Source organism: Varanus komodoensis, unplaced genomic scaffold, assembly GCF_004798865.1.
Source record: "Varanus komodoensis strain SLA01 unplaced genomic scaffold, ASM479886v1 scaffold3, whole genome shotgun sequence".
Taxonomy (NCBI): Eukaryota; Metazoa; Chordata; class Lepidosauria; order Squamata; family Varanidae; genus Varanus; species Varanus komodoensis.
Window position 1 is genome coordinate 2,123,340 of NW_025335761.1, and position 25,173 is coordinate 2,148,512.

General features: G+C 40.8%; 1 protein-coding gene across 1 annotated transcript in view; it reads left to right on the plus strand.

Annotated features, from left to right (window-relative positions):
• The window catches only part of ANO1 (anoctamin 1), a 155,601-nt gene that overhangs the window by 87,851 nt on the left and 42,577 nt on the right, over positions 1 to 25,173 (plus strand). Inside the window, exons 9-14 of the mRNA XM_044436660.1 lie at positions 1,582 to 1,647; positions 2,159 to 2,214; positions 4,123 to 4,164; positions 7,981 to 8,045; positions 12,221 to 12,355; positions 17,551 to 17,711. Of these exons, the coding sequence (XP_044292595.1) occupies positions 1,582 to 1,647; positions 2,159 to 2,214; positions 4,123 to 4,164; positions 7,981 to 8,045; positions 12,221 to 12,355; positions 17,551 to 17,711 (525 nt within the window). The remainder of the gene's footprint in view (positions 1 to 1,581; positions 1,648 to 2,158; positions 2,215 to 4,122; positions 4,165 to 7,980; positions 8,046 to 12,220; positions 12,356 to 17,550; positions 17,712 to 25,173) is intronic.

A 25,173-nucleotide genomic window follows, 5' to 3' on the forward strand; every position in this document is an offset into this window, starting at 1 on the left:
CCTTAAGTTTTTTTCTGTGGGCTCTGGGTCCATAGATTTTCCATGCCTATAACATTGGCAGGAGCCTGGCAATTGCCACCATTTGGCATTGGGCACACCTGTTGTCAAAATACGGGTTTGTACTTTCATCCTTTTAATGCTTAACAGTATGCTTAGAGTTGTGGTTGCTTCCTGTGGGCAGAAAGGCCACTGTGCAAATAATTTATGATGTTTGACAAATGAGCTTTGTTGGCATTTTTTTCTTCTTTTTTTAAATAGCCTGATCCAAGCTTCTGGTGAACTGAGAGCTTTTAATAACTCTACTGGTTGTCTTTGACATTTTATAGACTTGACCCTTTATTTACTATTTAAATCAGTAACATACAGCTCCACTTAGATAATAACACTGATCATAGGTTTTTCTTGGCCAAATAATCACCTACACTTTGCTATTTTCAGACTGGAAATAAATAGTGGCGGAAGACTTGATGGGCTTAAGGAATTCACTAAGGTTGCTATTTCATTGTTGATCACAAATTAGTTTGTATGTGTATGCTATTTCTGTATTTGTTTACTGTAAAGTAAACAAATTCAGTGGCAAGTTTGCTTGACCATTGAAGTCATTTGAATGCATGCTTTGGTCTTCTCAGTGAATTTGTTCAGGGTATCCCAGTTTCTTGATAGGTTATTTCCAGAAGCAAGCAATTCTGTTGAGCATGAATTCCCAGAATGCCATGCAGACAATTCAGCTGCAATATAGAATAGGACAGAATCCCAGCATGCAACTGGAAATAGTACTGGTTGCCACAGCAAAGGCAACCATCATGTTCCCCAACCAGGAGAAATACTTTTAATGAAACAGTGATTAGGAAAATACAAATTGTATGTTTCATGGTACACTACTATGCATGTGAAGACAGAAAAAAAACCTGTAACTCCCAGTTTTCCCCAGCTAGCTGGGGAAGGCTGCATGTTGTAGGAACCTTGTTCTGACTAAACATGTATAGGATTGTGCCCTTAAGGAACTTAGTTGGAGGGCGGGGTGGGGGGGTGGGAAATGAGAATATTCTCCCTCCATGGAAGACACCTTATCCTAGAACATCACATATTTTTTATTCCCTTCCAATGCTTTGTTACCATGACCATGTCCACATTGGCCTATTTTCATATTGCTTTTTCACTATCAGTTTTACTGATTAGAACCAAGCCCACGTTAAAGATAGGGCATCAGAATCACCCAGCGTGTTTCCCGAGGTAACATGACCCTTTCAAAGTCTGTCAGGTATGCCATATTTGGAAGTAGCTATATTAATGCCAGCAGCTGTAATGCAAAACATATCTAGGAATCAATAGTGTACTCTTCAGGAGTCTGTGACCAAGCTAGCAGTCACTGGCATTCTATTGCAGCTTAAAATTTCTAAGCCCATTCTTCGCTCATTGCGCAATCCCAGCTATACTTACAACATCATACGTAAGCTCTCACTTAATTCCAAAATTAAACAGTATACCCCTCAAGAGATAGCATATACTTCTTCAAGAATCCCCATCACACAAGCTTTGTATCTGCTCAATCATATAACTAATAGACAAATGTGTAAACAGGGAAAGGAGAGGGAAGAAAGAAGGAAACTACCCTTTTAAATAAAAGCGGAAAATGTGGTAAATATGGTAAGTATTATGTCAAGGTCTTTTCAAAGGCTTTCCAGCCAGCTTTTCTAATCAAGCTTAAATCTGATTTTAAAACTCTTGGTATGACTGTGAGAGTGTATGGTGGAGGGGTGTGTGTGTGTGTGTTGCCCAAACAGTCAATCCCAGCTGAACTCTTTTTTCTAACAACCTTGCCTTTTGCTACACTTCCACATCTATGGGTCTGCTTTTTCAAATCCAACTTAAAGCTTCAGGGTGTCTAATTTATTGTAATAATTAATTCCAAGTCAGTTTCCAGCTCTTGACTCTGAAATGTTTACCTTCCTCTGATTCTCTACAGCTTTCCATTTCTTAAAATGAATCATGTTTAATATTCTATACAGTCAAAAGATGTGGAGACAAATGAAATGGGACAAGATTCATTACCTTGCAAAGTTACTGATGTTTTGAGGGAGAAATCTCCACAATATGGGTTGACTTGAGGGAATTCAGACTTGGAAGCATAAATAGATATCCTCTCTTGTTTTTCCAGGGATCACCAGTCTGCTTGCCAATGGCGTTTACAGTGCTGCATATCCCTTGCATGATGTAAGTGGACTTGGAATATATTTTATGTTTCTACAAACTGATACCAAGAATCCTTAATGCGTTTGGTATGAATGGCACTATCCTAAACATCTCCAGCGTTTCATGAGCCCAGTGTCCTGCACTACTTCTATATTATGTCTGAGCAATTTCTTCAGGAATACAGCTGCCGACTTTGAATGGGTGCTGTAGCACAAGGAATAATCTCCTTTAGTTTTATATAAAACACAGCCGTAAAAATGACTCAGCAAAGGACCAACCCAGCAAGAGCCAGGCTTTTGACTTTCTCCTGTCAAGGTCATTGGGACTGTTTAGGCTACATTCTGTATCTATATTTGTGGCACTATCTAGCTGGTTTCCTGAACTAAATCTCTTGACATCCTGAACTAAATCTCTTGACAATTGCAATGTTCATGATGGTGTGGACAATTCTGAGTGGAGAGGCAGTTTAGGTATTTATGCTAACTGTTTGTACCCTGAAACACATGCTGTAGATTCACATTAATGTCTGTGCAAGGATGGCCAACTTATTTCATATTCACAGTAGAGTACCCAAATAGATGCAACTAATGTTAATATTAAGGAATGTAATTAATTACTAGTGTATCTGTGGGTGAGTGGTGGTAATGGTAATAGTAACAAGAGCAGCAAAGGCATATATGTTTCATGGAATGTTTTATTATTTGGCCCACTAAAGCCAAAATCATGCATTTCCGTAGTGCGGAAGTCACTTCCCTGTGGTCTTGGGAATGCATCTGGCCCACTAGTTTAGTTTCCTTCCATTTCATTAAAGCAATGCATTGCAAACTACTGGTTATTAATCACTTTCTGACAAATGTAGGAAAATATTTCTGGACCCAGGATTTTTTTAAATAAAGGAATTGGTTTGACCCTTCCTTTTGAAATAACATTTCACCCTCTGACAGCTGTTTTGTGGATTTTGCAAACTAAGCCAAAGAAACTGCTGGCACCTTAAAAGATTATAAAGATTTATTGTAGCAAGAGATTTTGTAGGCAACAATCTGCATTATCAGAACCTGCTGAAGGAGTAGGATCCTGTTGCCTGTAAAACACCAAGGAGGAGATCTTGCATTACTGCATCACACCTGTCATTAGCTGATGCTAGTTAATCAGAAGATTAAAGAGTAAAATGCTGGCCAAGCATATTCTGCAATCCTTCTGCATTTGGGAGCATCCTGTGGGGAAAAGCAGGCTTAAACCACACACAATGTTAATTATATGGTTTTATCCCCAGTCACCCACATAGTGATCTCCAGTGGGTGGCTAGCACAAAAAGAGACATATTAATCCTACCGTTCAACCAGTGTTCAACCTTACCTGTCCCCCCACCCCCAACAGTGTTCAGCCCCAGGAGCAAAACAAAATGAGGACTGCTATCTCCCAGGGGACCTAGACTCACAAAATCAAGGCAAAGGAAAAGATTAGTCAGTCTCTTCCCATTCTAATGATGGTCACCTGTTGAAAAAGGCAGTCTGTGTGGTTGCTTTGGGCTGAAAGAAGGAAGCATACCAGGCAATTACATGATAAGTATTACATAGGTGTATATTACATATACATATGCATAGATCACATATATTTTGATCGTAAGATGGTGCTTTTGGGTTGATTACAGTGTAAATCTCTCTGAGCCTCATTGCTTCCTACTACCATAAGGGCAGATGTGCAAGTGGGAGGGGCTTGTAGTGAAAAGTTAGGCAGTACTGCTCTTTTCATAGTCTTCATGCGCCCACAGAACCAGAAGTCTTCAACAGTCCAGGATGTCTACCTTGAAATTAGCAGGCTACTTTGTCTAGGCTTGTTTTCTGATCGTCAACCATTACCCTGGAAAGGCATGCCTGCCATCTTTGGGTGTGATCTGTTAATTAACACTGGTTGTCTTTTTTTCTTAAGGGTGATTATGAAGGTGAACATGCTGAGCCCAATGACAGAAAGGTAAGTTGATCTAGGAGGACTCAGCAAGTTCTAAAGTGTGTCCGCTTCAAGAGTCACCTGTTGGGCTTTGAACAGTTGCCAAGATTTCACAGGAAGGCAAGCAGTGCTGTGCAGGAGAGTCACGTTTAAATGTTGCACTCACTCTAGCAGAAAATACAGTATAGATACATGCTAGCCATCAAGGTCAGCCAGCCATCCAAAGGACCGCTCCAAGCAGCAAGAGACAGGGAGCATATTCCAGTATCACAGAGCCAGGGCCGGGAAGAGGCTGGTAGCAGTTTGGACAAGTTGTTCTGGCAGGTTGTTTCTGTGCATGTGGAAGACATCAGGCCGACACATTTCTAAGGCCACTGTTCTTCCAGTTTGCTTGGAAGTTGGAAGTGCAAGTAATGGAACCTATTTCCAATAATCATGCACAGAAGTGAACTGTTGCATCCTTCCAGTATTTACTCACTTTTTCTTTCTTCTGCCTTTTGTTCAGAGACGGGTGGTGGTGGGGAGTACATGCAGACTCTGCACTGCCAACTGATTGTAATTTCCACTGACTTTAGCAAGTGTGTAAATACAAGTCAGGCATTCTGAACTGAAGGGGTGTGATGTAACTTGTGTAATATGAGAATATTTTAGAATTTAGAAAGTTTTGCTGCCTTCTTTTTCTTACTGCTGCTGTTGTTGTTGCATCACATTCCTATACTGCCCATAGCTGAAGCATTCTAGGCAATTCACAGTATTTTAAATCACCCATCCAGATTTCAACCAGGCTTAATCCTGATTAGCTTCCAAACTTAAGCAGAATCAAGCACTTCAGGCTATATGGAAGCTCTATTGTGTTCCCAAACTGTCTGGGGCTTTATAGATTAAGATCTGGTTAAAAATGTTTCCCAATTCATATCTGAAGATTATTGCTATTGTTGCATTACATACTCCACTTTTCTTCCTCTTGCAAGGAACTGAAGGCAGTTTACAAGGCCTTGCTCCTCTCCATTTTATCCTCATAACAACAACAACTCTGTGAGGTAGGTTAGGCTGAGAGTCTGTGACTGGTCCAAATTCACCCAGTGAGTTTCATGGCTGAGTGGGGACTAGAATCAAGATCTCCAAAGTTCCAGTCCAGCACTCTTAACCACTACATCACAGTGGATACAGTGGATTGTGTAAGCAAGCAAAGAGCCCCTGAATCAGGCTGTAAAAGTATGCCCACCTATCAACACCAGAGTACTTTATTAAAAAGTGACTCTTCCTGTGCTGCTGGTGCAAAGGCAGAACCTTTAAAAGCAATCTTTTCCTGGCTTAGACCCTCCAAGACATTGCCATAATATCTACACCTCTTACTGAATGTTTTTGAATGAATAGATGTATTCAAAATCTGTTCCCTAGATTCTAACCCCTAAGTCCACATCTTAAACTGCAGTTAATCTTAAGTATAATGTAATGAAACAAGCCAGCTTCATAAAGAAAAGACTAAGGTTGGCTTATTATAGGTTGGATTATTATGATAAACTATAGTTGGCTTATGAGAGTAAACTATAGTTATCTTCAGCTTATCTATACTGTCACAATAGATTACAGTTAGTCCAAAATAGAAATAAAGGCTTCCAAATTTCTCACAGCTGTACTGGAGGGGAGGGAAGGTTCAAGATGCTAAACTGTGTTTAGTATTACCTGTAAACATAGCAGGCACTGGGCATAACAAAAAATATAATCTTTTCAGTAATCTAAAGTTTGGCTAAACATAGAATGTTGTTTACACAGAAAAATATTAATGGGCAAAAAGCAATTTACATAACCGAATGTCAGATTGGGGCATTCTACTTCGTCTAAACCTCAGTTTTGCAAATGATCCTAAAGTAATTTGTTGTTATTCTGAGGAGCTCCAAGAAAGGTACAGAGCTTTTTTTTAAGCTGAAGTCCAGAACATACTGGCCTTTCACAGTAACTCAGGATCAACACAAACTGTCAGTCATGTAGGTTGGGGACTACCCAATAGTATTAATTCATTTTGTGTTTCCATAATAAATAATTGAGAATCTAATTAGCTGTGGCATTGAGCGCTACAGGCAGTTGCACCTGTTTATTAACACTCTTTGTTGTTGTTGGCCTTGTGATATTTTGCACATACCCCACAGCGAAGGAATTCTTTCTGATCTTAGGCACCACAGCGTAAATCCAGAAGAGCTCTGTGACCTTAGCTATTCATTTTCAAGTTCACGCGCAGTGCCTTTGATTTGTGAAGTAAAGGGCTGAAGTATACTATTGCTGAAGTCCTAAAATAATGGCAGGGAGATATTCTGATGTACCTAGATCAATTTTACTACCACCAGGAAATAAGCCTGCTATAGGTCTAATACACTTGATACAACTATTGTATCAACCGCCTGGGAACTGGGAATAAAATAACTGCTCCCAATTTCATGGTTTAATTGCACAGATAGAGTCACAAAATAAATGTAGTGGAACAGCTATCCCCTTCACCAGTGTTTTCCATAAAACTGACCTGGGCAAGCGCGCTTTCATTACCACATTATCCAAACTGCAGTTTGTTCCGCAGTGTCACGTGAGCAAACTTCCATCTTCTCCTCTCCGCAGCCCCCCAGTCTGGTCCAGAAGTTTCCCCAACCCTCTGCAGCAGATTTTGTGGAACATGGGTGGGAGAATGAGAAAGGCGACTGCAAGGAGAGTGGAAGTATGTTTTGCCCATAGTGCCCATTCTTCTGGCAGACAGACACTGTTAGTTTCACCTAGTTCTAGTTAAATGGTGCGATCAGTCCAAAAGTCTTAAATGTAACATTTGTTGTCCCGAAAAACAAGGGAAATTAGGAGATTTTGATTGTTTCAAAAGTTAAATTTTGGTATAATAAATTAGAATTGGGTTATTGGAATAAAAGCTGCAATAGTGAAAATTCCAGGCGCTTGCTTTTTCCACAGCACCAAGGAGCATGGTCAGCCCCTACCATTATCAAATATTTAAAACACTATGCATCTCATATAAAACCAATTCCCAAATTTGAACCCACATAGATTTGCATTAAGGAGTTCAGGTGCAAATAAAAAATACTTGGTGGTAAGATATATGTTTACTTGGAACTATTAAAGTCCTTGGCTGTAACCAAACAAAAGTAAAAATCAATATCCATAATTTAAATAGAGTATCTGAAAAATGGAGGTGGAACAGAGTTGCACATCCAGAAAGGGCCACTGTAACTACTGAGAACTGCCAACAATTTACCAAGCACAAGCAGGTTTGGTCACCTTTATTATTACACCGGGAAGAAGAATCAACCTAAAAATATAACTTGTCTCCTGCTGCAAATTCAGTCTTCTTTGTATTGATTTTATGAGTATATACTGTCCCTGGCCTTTATTTTAGAATATCCTGTGTCTAAAATAAATTAATAAACATGTTGTTTTTCTGCTCATAGGTTCAGTGTGCATCTTGCATACGGAAGCATAAAATCCGTTTGGTGATTGAAAGCCAGTTCCCTCTGGCTCACCCTCACCAGTTACTCAAAATATAGGCATCTTCCAGATCTATTAAGAGCCTTTCTGGTTTATGCATCGCTACAAATCATAGCATCAGAGCCTTACTTGCTTCCTCCCACCCCTTATGTCTGCCATCCAGCCCTCTTATAGATTAATGCAAGAAGCTGTCAGGGAGCCAAACCACCAAGCATGTTCAATACTTAATGCAAATGGTATGTATTGGGAACACAAAAACATCAAAATGGTGACATAGAGGACAACATGAACTCAGCAGTGGAGTCAAAGGAAAGAACTGCTTGCTTGTGATTTTCACTTTCATTTTCACTTCTTTTACAGCTCCTATGTGAGGAGTGGGCAAGCTATGGCATCTTTTATAAGTACCAGCCAATTGACCTAGTGAGGTATGGACTTTGAAACCTAGAGGTACTTCATGTGTTAAAATCAGGGCATTACCCTGATTTGGAAATCTCTTTTAAGTGCTTCAGTGTCTGTGTACATGAGATAAAAAGATGAGAAGGAAGAGGAAGAAGGGGACGCTGATCAGAGAGAGGGATGTTGGGGGGGCATGTTGAGAGAGAGAGAGATGTAGTAGTTCTGAAATGCAGCATACATCAAACTAGTTGTGGTGTGCTGCTTTGGAATGCATTTCTTCTCCCTTGTTTGACTTTCAGAGGTCCACTTCACAATATGCTAAAGGTAACACCTCTTTTAATATATTCCATGGCTCTATTTTTGTTGGTGTTATGAAGAAACAGCAACCATGGAACTTACAGCTGCAACAAAGCAGAGCAGAGTCCAGGGAAGTGAGCACAGGGAATCTGACAGATTCTCAGCACCCAAACAGATTCCTCCCAAATCCTTACCCAAACCAAAAAAGTAGCAATATTTCTGGGAAATTCAATTAAATCTATGAAATATAGGTAGTATATCTCAAAACCTTTAGTAATTTATATCTTGCAATGTATCAGGAATGTAGTTGCAAGTATTCACATTGCTGTTTGTCAAAGCTCCTAAAGCACAAGGCTACTACATCATTGACCTAATCTGCGCTGTGAGAATGTCCCTCTGCAAAATGCTCTTGATGTGAGTTGGTATCTTCACAGGGATGGTAAGCAGTGGGTATACCACCCACTCAGCTGGTGGCTCAAGAAAATCCTTGAAGAATTGGCTAAGAGCACTTCCAATCAGCTTCTGCATTCAGAGTGTGTGTGTGTGTGTGTGTGTGTGAGAGAGAGAGAGAGAGGGAGGGAGGGAGGGAGGGAGGGAGGGAGCAGGTCTGCAGCTATCTGGAAAACAATCCATATATTTAGTAAACAGTTGCTTCTTTGTTCTGCCCAGATATTTGCACATTTTCTTCCTGAATGTTTCCAAAGCTGCCATTTTGGCTGTGAAACACTGTCTTGCAAAAACAGGCTATCTAGAAGCCTGAAGTCAACTGTTCCCAAAAAAACTGGAAATGGAACATGAGGCTTCTGAGGACATTCCAAGTTGCCCTGACCACATGGTGATTCTCTGCCTGTCTCTGGTTCCTCAACCAACAATGGTGCAAACTGGGGCAAAACGGGCTTTTCAAAACCAGAATGGGATTGTTTTTCTTTTCAGCAAATGTACTAGAAATACAGTACATGAATCTTAAACAGCAATAGAATCAGGCCAATAATAACATGGGTTTGGTCATTCCATGATCCTTCTAGTCCTGTGGTTCTCAAACTTGCAGCATTGTACATCCCCTTTCTAAACTTTACTAGACCTTCCATGCACCACTCAGCCAAATCTGGATGCCTCAGTCACTGTATCTGCTTAATCCCCTTCCAAGCCACAGCTTTCTGCATCATGGCTTAGCTCCTTTGCTCTGTGCTTTCCTCAGTCAGCTCTTATGTACACCAGCTGTCATTGTTCCCCTAGTTTGGACAAACACATTATCTCCTTAGTACTTCAGTGAGAGTTGCTACATTGCAACCAAAAATTTGCCCTTTATCTAGACATAGTTGACTTTTGCGGATTTGAATATTTGCTCTTTCCCTTTAAACATACTTATTTTTATTTATTTAAATATGCATAAGCCTTCTTTCTAGAAAAGTCTGCCAGTGAAGTGGAAGATGAAGTAAATGTGGCATCTTCTGCCTGTTTGGCAGCCATCTTGTTCCTCCACATAGAAACCTACCTTATACTGAGTGCTTTTCTGTGTCACTCAGTGTTGTCTCTCCAGGCTTCTTGTGGATTGTTCTGAGTGGTACCTGGGTGTTGGGTTTGCACCCAGGACCTTCTGCAAAGCTCACATTCTACCACTGCACTATGACCCTTCCCCAGAGTTAAGAACATGCTTGTTTTACTATTCATTAAATTTATACCCAGTCCTTCCTCTTCGGAGCTCACGGCAGTGTCCATTGTCATTCTCCCTACAATTTGTACTGCTACAACTCTATAAATTAGGGCATGGCTGATTCATCTCTGTTGTCATGAGCCAAACCCTTCCTTCCATGTCTTCAGTCTCCAAAACCCCTTACAAGGCAGATCTTTGGTGGCACTTCCAGACAACTTGATTCTAAATAGGCTCCTAAGAAGCTGAAGATAATCCTCTGCTCATGTAAAGAGAATTGAATCCAAACTGGCAGATTTCCCCAGTCCCTCCACCTTAGTTATTCTGTTGTAACCTTAACACTCAAGGTGGCTCCCACTGCTGGAATCCAGCCTGTGAGATGTAACTAACTGAGTAGCTTGCCTCTCCTGACACTTCCTCACAGGGTCAGGGACAAGATAAGGCAGCAGGTCTCCCTCCTTTCCTGAAATCAAAAGCTCCTTTGATCCTCCTGCCCTCCCACTGCTCCCTGCTCTGTGTCTTCTTCAGAATCCGATGACTCACAGCCCTGGAAAGTCAGAAAAGAGTGCGTGCCTGGTCCACTCACTGCATCCCTCTTCATCAGTGAACTTAAATGTAAAGAAGAAATCTGGCAACCCCGGCTTTATACCTAGCCTGAACTTACAGAGCAAACAGCATTTACTGCCTTGCAACATCAGTCATTCCTGTGGAGCTGCAACTTTGGGGAACCCTGCAGGTGTCTTTATATTGCTGTTATGGTCTGCCAAGACCAATCCTCTAATTCAAGTATCACCTCATTAGTTCAAAGTTGGTGATTGCAATGGAATGTCAGCTAGTACTCATTAGCACTTCACTTTGACTTACTGAAAGCTTCACTAGAAAATGTCAGCAGGCAATAGCTTCTTTCTCCCTAAACTCCCACTTCATTCTTTCTTCTCTTGACCAAATACCTCAATATAATGCACACCACCAGTTATCACATACATTTACACAAAATAAAGTAAAGACTTATCAAAGTCTCTTTGCCTAGAATCAGAATTACAGTGGTACCTTTGCTCACGAACTTAATCCGTTCCAGGACTCTGGTCGTGACCCAAATTGGTCGTGAGCCAAGTCAAATTTCCCCTTAAGGTTCAATGTAAATAAGGTTAATCCATTCTGTAACTTTTTTTTTAATCACAAAAATTTGAAGCAAAGTGACAAACAACAACAAAGATCACAGCCATCACCCTACCTCCGAGCACGATCACAGCCATTCCCCCCCTCTCTGCATGACCGCAGTTGCGCCGTGTTCTCTGCCTGAGCGCAACCGCAGCCATAGATGGGCACGATCACAGTCACGCTCAGGCAGGGAAGATGGGTGCAATTGCGGCCATTCCCCCCCCCCCCCCCCCCCGCCGCACTCGTGCAGGGAAGATGATGCGGAGTTCGCAACCTGAGGCAAAATTTTTCTGAAATTTCTGTTCGCAACCTGATTTGGTCGTGAACTGAGGCGTTCGTGTGCCAAGGTACCACTGTACATGTTGCCTTTTTTAATAGGAGGGTTTGTACACTAGAAAGCAAGAAAAGAAATGGTTTGTCATTTCTGCTTTCTCCTCCTCTTCCTCTGTGTGTCAGAGGAAAAGATAAGAAGGTTCTGCCACTATTTAACAGAAAACTGCAATTTGCGCTGTATCCAAATGTAGCAAAATATGATTTGGTCAAAGTATGATTTGCACACAAACTAGGGCTTCAAATCAGGATCAAACCATTGTTTGGGATCCCAGATTGTGGGCAAATCATACTTGCTGATTTCAGATTCAGGGACAACTGGATTGCTGCTACCTGGTAGCAGAAGCTGCTAATGTCCCTATATTGTATTTGCATACAGAGGAAGGACAAGGGGAAGTGAGAGAGAAACCTGAGCTATGATATGAGCCTGAGGCCCATGACTGATGTCATCATAACTGTTAACCAGTTTGTCATTACTTCAGAGCTGGGGAAGCAATCTCTGTCCTATAGTAGCCAGGATACCTATAGAAACAGAAGGGCAGGGCTGCTTGATAAACAGGAGTGAAGGACTTACTTAGTGCCCCCAGTCCTGGATTTTTTCCAAGCCATCAATATATCTCCAAGGGGAAATGCATTCCAGCTAATCAGCAGGGCTTATTTTCTCCTTCAAAGTCAAACCTCCTCTGTGATTCATAATTTTAACTGTGATATGGTTTAAGAAATAGTATGCATTACACAATGTTTTCTGTCTTCAATGTATTTCAGAAAGTACTTTGGGGAAAAGATTGGACTGTATTTTGCCTGGCTGGGAGTTTATACACAAATGCTTATTCCAGCTTCCATCGTGGGGATTATTGTGTTCCTGTATGGTTGTGCAACAGTGAATGAGAATATCCCAAGGTAACATAAATAAGCCTGGGTTTCTATGCTGCACGTATTCAAAGGTTTCACATTCTCTTTTATGGCAAGGGGAATATTCCGTGTACTCAGAGTCAGGCTGACTTTATTTTTATGGAAGACCATGGGAGACCTTGATCTTCTTTTAAGTTTCCAGTCATAGTAGTCTTATATATCACACTACATTTTTTTCAGAATTTGGAATATCATATGATCCCAGCCCATTTATGATGGCATGGTTCTTTTGAACTGTTGTTAGATGTCCAGATGTACACCCTGATCTGTCAGTTCTTTGTCACAGCTGGTTGTGCACACAGCTGAGATAGTACCATCTCTGTATAAGGAGAACCCATCCATTACTTCTCCTTGAACTATATAAGAAAATGACCAGAACCTATGTCTGAGGGACCTGAGCTGTTGTACTCATGTTCTCCTTGTGGGATCCTGTGGGCAGCTGGTTTTTCCTTATGCAAACAGAATGCTGGATTAGATGGACCATTGGTTTGATCCAGCATGACTTTTTTCCTGCTCTTATGGCCTTCCAGTCTCAGCAATATGAGGATAATTATTATGAATAGCTCTCCAACTGCTAGCCACAGTCTCTTTGCATTGAACCACTTGTGCTGAGTACCTATTTGCACTACACAGGTTTTGGTACTTAAAACGTACCTGGATTGTGGCCAGAGCCTTTTCATTAAGTATAAATCATACCTGTCCATAGTTACAGAATATTGAAGTGTACATATGTTTTACACTGTCTGTGTAGTTTACACTACTTTATCTGCATTGCATGTGAAAGATAAATCCTTAAGTAGCATCTATGAAAGCATTAGCAGATAAATGGGAGACTGCCAAAGATTTAAGAGCAATATTTTAATTAGGAAGCAAAATGTGTGGTCTAAGACAAACAGGTCAAGAGTATAAGTATCAAGGCAGGTGAATACTCATCTACCAAAGTCATAATTAGCTCACTGTACGCAATCAAGAATAAGATTGCAATCATGCATGGATTTATCTGGGAGTAAGCCCCACTGAAATCAACAGGCCTTACTTCTAATTAAACCTGTGTAATACTGCACTGCTTGAGATACAAAGCTGATGAGGTCGTACCTTTTACTGCCTTCACTTAATGATCATTTCTTTGTAACTTGAAGTCTTTACCAGTGTGAATACTCAGACACCAATTGATGTTATTCAAGAAAAAGGTATCGACTTACTTGCTTTTTATCTCTCAAGAGTTCTAGTTCACTGTAGCGGCATTTTAAAGCTTTCAGATGTTTAATTGAGAATAGATCAATATATGCTACAGGAAATAGAATGAAGCTAATAATATATATTAGTTAAGTGCTGCAACAATATGAAAATTCTAATTTGTGACAAATGTCCATTTTTAGTCAACATTTTTGTTTCCTTTTGGTATTTGACTGAAGTAATTTCTGAAGAATATAACAATAAAATATTAAATATATCTTCCAGAGGCTGTGTTTAGCTTGGGGCTACCCTTAAAAATGGCCAAATTAAAAATAATAATAAATGTTGGGATAAAGATCTTAGTCATATAGAAGACTTTCCACTGCCTGGAGTTAGTTTTCTATCAACTTTAATGCCAGACTTTGTTTCTGAGCTATTCTGTACATTAGTTTCAATGAGGCAGTAGACTGACGCAGTGGTAGCAATCTGGACTGTACCATTTCAGGCTCTGGCAGACAGTATATCTGAATGTTCCCCTCAGTAAAAAGATCCTGAATGTAAAAAACTAGCACAGAAGGGAGAGAGCTACATTAAACTTTACAGTCTAAAGGGTCATGGTCCAGAATGCTGTCACTCATAGTAGGGCTCAGTTGTCAACCTAGAGCCCAGATCTAGTTTTATGACTAAACGATAGCCCTCTCTACACATTAATCACATGGAGAGGGGGACCATGCGGTTATCTGGGCCCCGGTTGTGCAGCATGGCCCCAGCTCATTTTTGAAAGCGAATGAAAGTAAATATACCATATGGAGGCAAGTTCAGGAAAACTGGATTCTTCCAGCTGGTGGACTCCAGCATATGTGGTGGTCAGGGATTATGGGACCAAGAGAACCAGGGACTAGAACACCTAAAGAACATATTAGGAGGAATTGGATTTAAAGGACAGGCTAAAAACCTACCATGGCTTGCTTTTGACCTTCATAATTCCCTCTTTTTCTGATGTTCGGGCTACATAAGAGGGAGATAACAGAAGGCTTGGAAATACCCCAAGGCTTGCATGAAAAAAAAAGTCTTCAGGAAAGCAAAGGATGGAATCCAAAACCAGCCTAGTGAGGGCTGAGCATGCTTAGTAGCCATGGAATTCTGTTGGAGCAGAAGTTGGGGGACGAAGGAATGGAATGGCTGGAATCCTAAACAGCAGCACTCCACACTGCAACATTTCATTGCAGGACTCACTGGTCTTAACCGACAAGCATTCTAGTTCAAGAAAAATGTTGACAGGTTAGAAAAGGTTCAAGAGAGAATGTGATAAAGTTCCAAAAAGGAAATCAAGTGAAGAAAAGATTAAGGAGCTGTTTATGTCTAGCATAGATAAAAGGAGTGGGCGATGTGCTTACATTCTGGAATCATTTTAAAGGATCTGAGGCAAAAGGGGAATGTTTCTTCATCCTGTTTACTGAGCAAAAGACAAGAAGAAATTATTTAAAGTCATTTCTTTTCCATATTATATCCCACCTGTCTTCCAAGAAGTTCAGAGAGGCATATATGGACATGAACTGGCATAATATTTAAGACAACTTTTTACTGACTTCATACTTTTATGCTGCAATTTTATTGTTTTTATTGAACATGTGATATTTTTATTGCTTTTGATTTTTAAGCTGCCTTATAAGAAGTTGTACTAAAAGAAGGTATTTTTTAACACGCTTGGAAATAGGAGACATTTCAGATAAAGTGCTGTCCTCAGTCTTCCCCAGTAAATTTCATGCCCAAACCTAGACTTCTGGTCTAAGTTAAGAACTCGACAATCAAAGAAGTTAAATCTGTAAAATGTCTTCTTTTCAGGACAGGAAATCTAGGCTAGTTGACATAACGTATGCTCCTTCCATCTCAGCAAACTTATGATTTTTATACAGTACAGTAAATGATCAAGACCAAGAGAGCAGCCCTAGCCAAATCATTAGGCTGAGGAGCAGGGGCTTAGGATGGGGTAGAAGTTCCATCCTAATCTCCAGCTGTCAGACTGAGCTTGCTCTGCCAGGGGGATGTCCCACCATTCTCCACGATTCCCACAGAAAGTTGGTGGTTGGCCTCAAAATGAAGTTTTCAAGAGGCAGAGGCAGCCAAAGCCCCTCTGTTCCATTGTTGCTAGTCGTGAAGTTGTGTCCAACCCACCGCGACCCCATGAACAACATTCCTCCAGGCCTTCCTATCCTCCACCATCCCCCGGAGTCCACTCAAGCTCACGCCAACTGCTTCAGTGACTCCATCTAGCCACCTCATTCTCTGCCATCCCCTTCTTCTTTTGCCATCTATTGTTCCCAGCATTAGGCTCTTCTCCAGGGAGTCCTTCCTTCTCATTAGGTGGCCAAAGTATTTGAGTTTCATCTTCAGTATCAGGCCTTCTAAAGAGCAGTCAGGGTTGATCTCCTCTAGAACTGACCGGTTTGATCGCCTTGCGGTCCAAGGGACTCACAAGAGTCTTCTCCAGCACCACAATTCAAAGGCCTCAATTCTTCGGCGCTCAACCTTCCTTATGGTCCAGCTTTCACAGCCATATTACCGACACCAACCTGGAGATGAAATAAATGAGAGGGGAAAACTGGAAAGAAAAAAAATAACTGTCATTGATCACTCTGGGAAAAACTAAGCCCTCCATCCTGGACCACCACTAATGACCTCCAAACTCGTGTCTATTAGTTGAACATAACCCACCAAGATTTCATGATTTTCACCTTTTCCTCCTCCTATCTCCACATGCTTAAATCTTGCCTGATAACGGCAGCTGGAGATCACAAAAACTTAGCCACAATTTTTTGTATATTTGCTTGCCCCTAATGAAGGCAATACCTAACCATGTTTTTTTTTGGACCTGACTAGGAATTAAGCTTCATTGAACAAAATGGGTCTTGCTTCTGAGTAAACCTGCCTAGGATTGGACTAGGCTGTTCCAGAAGAAGGCTCAGCCTTATATATTTTTTTGTCACACCCATATAGAAGCATATATGGCAAGAGGGTTCACGTGGAGAGTAACAAAACAAGTGTTGGGCAACTTGGAACAAATTCTGTTGCAATTTTCTAAGCTGCCTTGACCTCATTATTTACTATAATTTCCAGGAAGAGGCAAATTTTAATTAGAGCCAGAGGTCATGTACAGAAAAGATCCTTTAAACATTGTTTAGAGAATAAGAATAGGTTGTAGTTCACATTCCCTCCCCATCCTCAGGGAATCCCTTTCCTTTCCTTTTCAGTGGTAGCCACATCACCACATTACGTTGATCTGCTCTATGCTAAACATGATCACCATGTTTAGTTTTAGAACCAGATTCAAACCCTGGTATCAAACTCTAGTTGACAGCTGACACTGATTAGCATTATCTATGGATAATATCAATGTAGCGGTAGTTAAGGCTGGTAACAGAAGCGAAAAATGTACAGAGGGGAGGTAGGACAATACATGATTTTCTAGGGAGCATCCAGTAGTCTGCTCGATATCAGTTGACCATGATTCAGAAGCTGGCAGTGTTACATTTACACTGGACCAATATAGCTGTGTGACTATATTGACTTGACTTAGATCTCAGAAGGTTTGAATAAAAAGATCTTAATGCTCTTCTGCAGTCTCCCTGGTTAAAGGATTTAACCATCCAAGCCAAAACTTTTGTACAAACACAGAAATATTTGGATTAGTACAATATCACAAGACACAAACCAGCAAAGTTATAGCATCACAGTAGGTACGTGGTTAAGTTAACCTTAACTGTCAGCCAGTCACTGAAAAGGAATACATGAAAGAACTACTTTCCTGGCCTTCTTAATCTTCCTGATATTATTTGCATCTTGCACTTTTGCCAACATTTTATGCAGCTTTAATGGAAAAATTGTGGCAGACCATTCAGATGAATACGCCTTGCATATGAGTTACAAATCAGGGAGTATTACAACACAAAAGCCAAGCTTGAAAAATGGGTTATGTTCTTTAACATTTACTGCTTGTTTTCCTACAGCATGGAGATGTGTGACCAGAGAAACAATATCACCATGTGCCCCTTATGTGACAGCACATGTAACTACTGGAAGCTAAGCTCTGCTTGTGCCACAGCTCGGGCAAGCCACCTTTTTGATAACCCAGCAACTGTCTTCTTCTCAGTCTTCATGGCTTTGTGGGGTAAGAATATTTACATTACTTGTGTTAGCTCAAGTTTTGGTTGGGGTTTTCAGTTTGCTTATGTGCGTAAGAAAACAAGCAGGAGGATAAATCAGTGTTTTTACAATTCAACAGTTAATTATCTGTAGTCTCTTTTTTCCCTCTTCTCCCATAAAACTGTCGTGCTTATATTTATGTTCTGAACTGAAGGTTAAAATGCAGAAAGTTGCTTGGATGAATATAAAATTAAGCATTTGTCATAAAACTGCTGTATGGCATGTATAGATAGCATTACGGGGATTGCATAGCTTGCCAAAAAAATCTATTTGCAGACTTGGCTTCCAAATTAGACCATTGGAGAAGAGATTTATTGGGCATTTTTTCCTTACAGAAATGGTCTTTAACTTCTCAGAACAACGCAGGGATGAATAATGACCAAGCTTCTAAGTGCATTAGTGGTATCAATAGGATGATGTTTGTACCTGTCAAAGTGTCCTTTTACTTTTGAGGGGCATCCACATTTGCAAAGACCCTTCTGTGGTCAACATATTGAGATGTTGTATCAACTGAGAATTATGCATTAAGTGAACTATGGAACACCAAGGAGAAAAGCTGAGGCTTAGATTTAAAGTCTAAATATAAGCAAGAGTTTTCTTCATGCTTACATCTGGGTTACACAAATCATAGGCAGAGTTCCCAAAATTGCAGAGGGCTGGGAGTCTTGCATGTGCATCCCCACATATGCACTGCATACGGTAGATAATATGATATGGCTGTTTTCACATGATAGAGTTACTTGCATCTATTCCAAGGTGATCAATGAGTTCTAGTCATGACAGCTGTGTATTACCATCAATCTCCGACGCGGTATGCCTGCCTCTTAATACTAGCTGCCGGAGAACATGAGCAGGAGGGTCCTGTTGCACTTAAGCTGTGATTCTGTGCTTCCTACAGACATCGAGCTGGCAACTGTTGGAACACAATGCTGGACTAGATTGGCACTGCGGCTTTTCTTAGGATCAGTTTGAAGTCCATGCTTAAAGCAATTCATATGGAGAATGCAGCACAGCCCTAAGTGCTGGTTCTGATCTTTAAGGCCCTTAATAGTCTATGATGTGGCCAGGTACCTCCTGTACCTGTAGCCTTTAGAGGTTAGGTGGATACTGGAGAGAAAGACTTTTCTGCAGTGACATTACACTTGTTACGTGTGTTGAGAGCCAGTTTGGTGTGGTGGCTGCAGTGCCAGACTGGGGGATCTGGGTTCTAGTCCGCACTTGGCCATGAGTGACTTTGGGCCAGTCACTCACTCTCAGTCTGACCTACCTCACATGGCTGTAAGGATAAAATGGAACTGTGCACGTCCCCTTAGATTCCCCATAAGAGGGGAAAAGGCAAGATATAAATGCTGTGTAATCATGATTATAATAATAGTACATAACTTCCTTTTTCTACAAGTTTTCCTAGCTTGGTGGTTCCTATTGTTGGTGGACGCCTAATTAGTCCCAGGAAGGGCTGGCGCCTTCTCCCTATTTTGATCTGGAGGTCCTGACAAAATAAAATATTTGCCACGCAAAAATACTGATGGGAAGCTTTATTATCTTGCATGCAAGTGGTTAATACCATTAAGAGGTAGTAGCAAAGAACAACTGAAATCTAACAATAGTTACATTGTTGAACAATTGAAATACCTTTTTCACACCTTCTTTAGCCTGACTGGCTAACATTTCAGCTGCAGATGTGACTGATTTCTTTTATTTACCTATAGTGACAAAGCATTTTTATATTTTCATTTTGGAACACAATGTAAATTCACATTCTTGACATTTATCACCTGGTTATCAGCGAGCAACACCCTTCTTATCTACTGGTCATAGCTACTGTATACAGCCTTTAGCATTACTATGTTCTGAGTAAAAAAATTTGTTAACCCTTTCTTCAGCCTTCTAGTGGTCTTTTCCTGGACACTGTCTTTCAAATGTAAGGATAAATCTACCTTGTGCTCTTGAACAATCGCTCATTTTTATTTATTTCATCCCCATTCTTACCTTGTTTGGCTGCTCATCTTATTTTAAGTTTTTTGTTTGAATTCTAAAATATTTATTTTTCATTTTCATTTTCATTTTGTTTCCTTTGATGGGGTAGTACTGCTTTATTGTTCCAGATGAATTTGCTACATAGTGAGGTAACTGAATAATCTTCAGACTTTCATGTAAGAGATAGGCAGTGGAATAATTTCTACTAAAAACCAATATTCTAAAAATATCCAAAGTCCAGTTGTTCCGAGATGAGTTTCATTTCTACAGAGCAGAAGCAAGCAACCTGATCACCTCCAGATACATTTTGGACAGCAATTCCAGTGATCCTCAGACAGCATAAATAATGGTCAGGGATTATGGTAATTGTAGTCCAAACATGTGGAGGATATCTGGTTGTCTATCCCTACTTCAGAAGGAAAAGAAAATGTAAACACAGCCTGTTTTCCATATTCTCCCCATTTTTCCCAACAATTGCCTGCAGAAGTTCCAGTAGTGATTCTTTGACTGTTTGATCCAATGCAGGAGGGAAGAATTATCTTCACATACTGTTGTCCAATCTATCCTCTGAAACATGCAACGTTAGTCTATAAACTAAGCAGGGTGCCCAATTGGTGATTCTCTACCGAAATAAAACAACCAGGGGGTGGTTTTTGGGATTTCTCCCTCTAGCCCATGCTCCAGAGGGTTCGGGGACCCTTGGGAACAGTGAGTCAGTAGATGGCTGCAGTGCAGGGAATTGAAAGTCTCTGTGTTCCCCAACTTCCCAACAGTGGAGAGACACCAACTGACTCTTACCCTGTAACTATTTTGTGAAGTCCACTTAATTCCAAGAGTGCTTCCCAAGGCCTGATTCACAGATTTCAGTCTGCGGTGATAAACAATACATTTGAAGAGTTTATCATCATCTTTTCAAATGGAAAGAGAAAGGATGGAAATTAGGAAATTAGTAGTATTCTTCAAGCTTTGCACCCAAGGACTAGTTTGCATAATTGTTCAGAAAATGAGACCATAATTTACAAATGCTGAAACCTCAGAATGAAATGTGCCACTTCACACATTACTTTATTTTTTCCAAAATAAGTATCGTAGGACACCCTTAACTGCTGGTTCAGTTATTACAGTTTCACTTAACCATGGTTGGCTTCGGTCCAAAAGAGAAGAAATTAAGTGCTACTTTGAAGTGAAAATTCTCCATTTAATAAGGAAAGAAAAAATGTATGCTAAGGTTGCTAGGATGTATGGTCAGAACAAATCTTCTGTCTGTGATATTGTGAAAAAAAGAACTGTATTATGTACAGTGTGTTCGCTACAGTCGGTGTTTAGGTATCGGCTGGGGGTCTTGGGACCTGTGCCATGTGAATATGGGAGTCCTGCTGTATCTTCTTGTGTAAGAGGAGAATTGTGCTAGGCTTCTGCTTTGCCATGTGGATGAAAACAGAGTCTGGTGCAGCTCCCTACAATTTGCCTTTCCCCAGAAATGTTTGTATATAGACTGTCCAAGGCAGTAAACCATAATTTCAGAAGAGGCAACTGCAGTGCAGTGAATTCCAAGCTCAGTGACTCATGTCTTCTCCTGCATGCCTCAGGGCAAGAGCCCATATGCTCAGGCTTGTATTCTGCTGGCTGGGAAATTCAGAGAGCGAAGCTGAAAGAGATATGAAAAAGAGCCTACCCCAAACATATCATATTAAAACAGAACTTCTAAAAATGTACCAATAGATGAACTGAGATGCACTGTGGTTTCTAAATGAGTAAACATGGGAAAATTAAATGTCTACATTATTTTTTACATAAGGTATAATTAGGTGAACACCTGTCCCCCTGATATCCAGTTCAGAAAAATGCCATAGGAATCAGCCTTTGCATGCTGTGTATGATCTTCTTTCATGTTTGCATTCGTCTTCAGTCACAGGTGTGACTTGCTGAACTGTCTTCTTGTAGCTGAGTGATACAGCACAACCTTTGTGTGCAAACGGTCCAAGATTTAACTCAAAGCATCTGCAAGTAGGGATGGGAAGTACCACTGTCTGAAAACTTGGAGAGCCACCCCCAATCATTGAACAGAACTGAGCTGGATGGACCACTGATGTGACCTAGTCTAAGGCAGCTAAGGTATCTTCAAGGAACAAGTAAAAGCAACTTCTGTTTTTATGTTGTGTTGCCGCTGATCTGTGTCAGCGGGATACATTTTCCCACAGCATGAAAGACTGTCTTATGCCCTTGAAAAGATTGTGCTATTCCCACATGGATTAATAGTCTTCTGTGTCCCATCCATAAGAAATTTAAGATTAGATTAGGAAAAAGAAATCATTTCCCATACTGGGTTTATGGAGAATGAAGTAGCCTTTATCAGACAATAGAAGTTGCAACAATTATTCTTACCCATCTGATCTCTGCCTTCTACATTACATGCTTCTATGGCATTTTAAGCATTGAGAAAATTCCCTGTCGCATAGAATGTATTTGCATTGCTGATACCATACTATGCCATTTGATAAGAGAAATGCAGTTCAAATTTCCAGCTGTATTGTTTTTCTACCAAAATTCCAGTTGAACTAGTTTCAGTGAGAGCTCAGAACATGGCTTTCCTTCCTTTCTTTTCACTAAATCATCACTTTTCTATTTTTCTTAATATGAGGGGACTGGTACTGGGAGGTGTGTGTATGTGTAGTAATGGCAGATTGAAAAGCAAAGTGATTGAGTTTAGATTTAATTTTATAGTGCAGTCAGCAGCAGGGAAGCCAAGATGGAAGGAAGATTAATCTGAGCAAAACAACCTGTGCTGCTGAGACAGATTGTTTGTTATCACGTAGAGTGCCTTGTCACATTACATGCATTGAGAAATGTGATATATAAGCCAAAGCAGAATGTCATGTCTTTAAATAGTATCATCTCCTCATCCAGACAATCAAATATCTATTCTCTGTCTTTCAACCACCCCCACCCCTTTTCACTATACATTTTCAACTCCTGTAGTCTAGTCTTCAGCAACACAAGTATATGACATATTCCACCCATTGAATCAGTTATTTCCTAGTCCAGGGATGGACAGGAGGTAGATCTTCAGATGTTTAGGCCTTCAACTCCCAGAACCATTGCCAGCATGGCCAGTGGAAAGACATGCTAGAAGTGGAAGCCCAAAATGTCTATAAATATAACTCCTCCCCACTTATCTTCCTGTCTGTGACCTGGTTCACCTGGTTCACGCAACATGACAATCCACCTTGCCCTGTTATCCAAACCCACCATGATATCCAAAGCACAATTTCTGCAGGGTTGCTTATTTTTCATGGAAAAGCACTCTGGGAAGCCATGGCTTGATGGGTTGTTCACGGTGGCTTGTGATGATGTCTCTATGCATCATCACAGGTTTTGGGGAAAGGCTGCAGAGCTGCCTAGAGAAAGCAGCAAAATCTCCTGCTGCTCTTCATAATCTTGCTAATGCTTCTGCCATTCTTCATCCATTGTCACTGTCTTCTGCCCTGTGCTACTAAAAAGCCAAAGGGGCAGATGCAGGAGAGAATCCCACGTGTGTTAGCAACTTTTTATGGCCTTGCATAAGTACGCAAATGTGAAAGTTCACCAATATAAAATTTGTGTAATTTCCCCCTCAGCCTTCCCTGCACGAGCATGACTGTGACCACGTCTGTTTTCCCTGCACGAGTGTGATCACATCCATCTCCCCCCACAAGCACGATCATGTCTGTCTCCCCCACCCCCACACACAAGCCCAATTGCGGACATTGTAGCTATGTCCCTTGAATATGGACATGCTCTTCTCCACCTCTTCATAGGCTTCTGCTGCAGCCCAAGCGAGCGGAGCAAACATATTTTATTATTATTTTATTTTAATTCATTTTAATTATTTTTTAAAATTATTTTAATTATAATTAATTTTTAGTGTGCAGTGCAGGAATTAGTGCATAGGACTATTTAGTGCATAGGAATTTGTTCAATTCTTTTTCAAGTCCAGCCCCTCAACAGTCTGAGGGACAGGGAACTGGCCCCTTGTTTAAAAAGTTTGAGGACCCCTGGTTTAGAAACTTCCAGATTGACATATATAAGACTGCACTTCAGAGATTGGATCTAATGATACCCTTTCACTAGTGGAATAGACATCACTGAAGGATCATGTTCTCCTTCCCATCTGTGCCCCTACATGCCTCTCAGATCTTCTTTGAAGGGCTTGGGCAAAGCTCTGGAGCAGATTTGGGTAGCAGTGTGGGTGATTTGCAAACCATAGCATGCTTAAGAGGAATTAAGCCCCACTGAGATTAGTCAGATTTATTTCTGAATAAACATTTAGTTTAGCTATTTAATTCATTTTATTCAGCATGTTTACAATCCTAAATATGCTTAAGATTATACTATTAAGCAGTGCAAATGACATGGAAATATATATTCAACCACTAGGTAACATGGGGGAGATTTTTAAAATATACATTTGTAACTCCATTGGTTGTCTTCCTTTTTCCCTTCTTCCACACAAATGGCTCATGTGCGTTCTTTCCTTTGTCCCAGTAGAGTCTCCTTGGCTTGTAATGGTTGGTCAGACACTGCAGGCTTTCCCACCTGTGCAGCTGTTGTTGTTGCATACTAGGTTGATCTGTTTGGTACATCCAATCCAGTTCTGTCTCCTCTGATTGCCAGTTTAGGTGCTCAGCATACTGGTGAATGCAGGGTGAGAACAAAAAGTTCTGGAAACTGAAAGCGGTTCTTCCCCTCATTTTATTTAAATACACATTATTTTTCCATTTATTTAAATAAATATCTGTTTATCTCCTCTCTGTGACCAGGAACCCTTTTTACAATATTAGGTCACAACATCATGAATGTGCTAGGCATCAAAACCAGTATTCCTGATGCCTTATACAGGGTCTACAGGTTCACCTAGCCCAGTATTTTTGATGCCGATGGGCATGGCACCCCGGGGTATCAAGGCAGACGTCTTCCACATCATCACTTCTAACTGTCCCCTTTCTCTGAAGATACCAGGCATTAAACTTGAGACACTGTACATGCAAAGTACATGCTCTGTGGCTAAGCTACTCCCCTTCCTGCCAGCTCTAAGAGCTACTAGCAAACACAATCATTGGTCTCCAGGGGAGGGAGTTTTTCAACAAAAAACGTTTGCTATGTATGTCAGGGGTACCCCTGCCCAAAGCACAGGAGTAGAGCATAGACTTTTCATGGAGAAGGCTCCAAGTTCATTCCCTCACATCTCCAGGTACAGCAGGAAAGGATCTTGCTTGAATACTTGGAGAGCTGCTGCCGGTCAGTGTTCACACTACTGGGCTGGATTTGAGCAAGGTTCAGTATCAGGCAGCTTCCTGTATTCCCTTCAGGGGAATCTGCTCTGGTGTCCAGCAGGTTTACCTTCTCGGTGATGATAAATATCCTTCAAAGCCAGTATGCCAGTGTGGAGTGGATTGTTGGACTGAGGACCC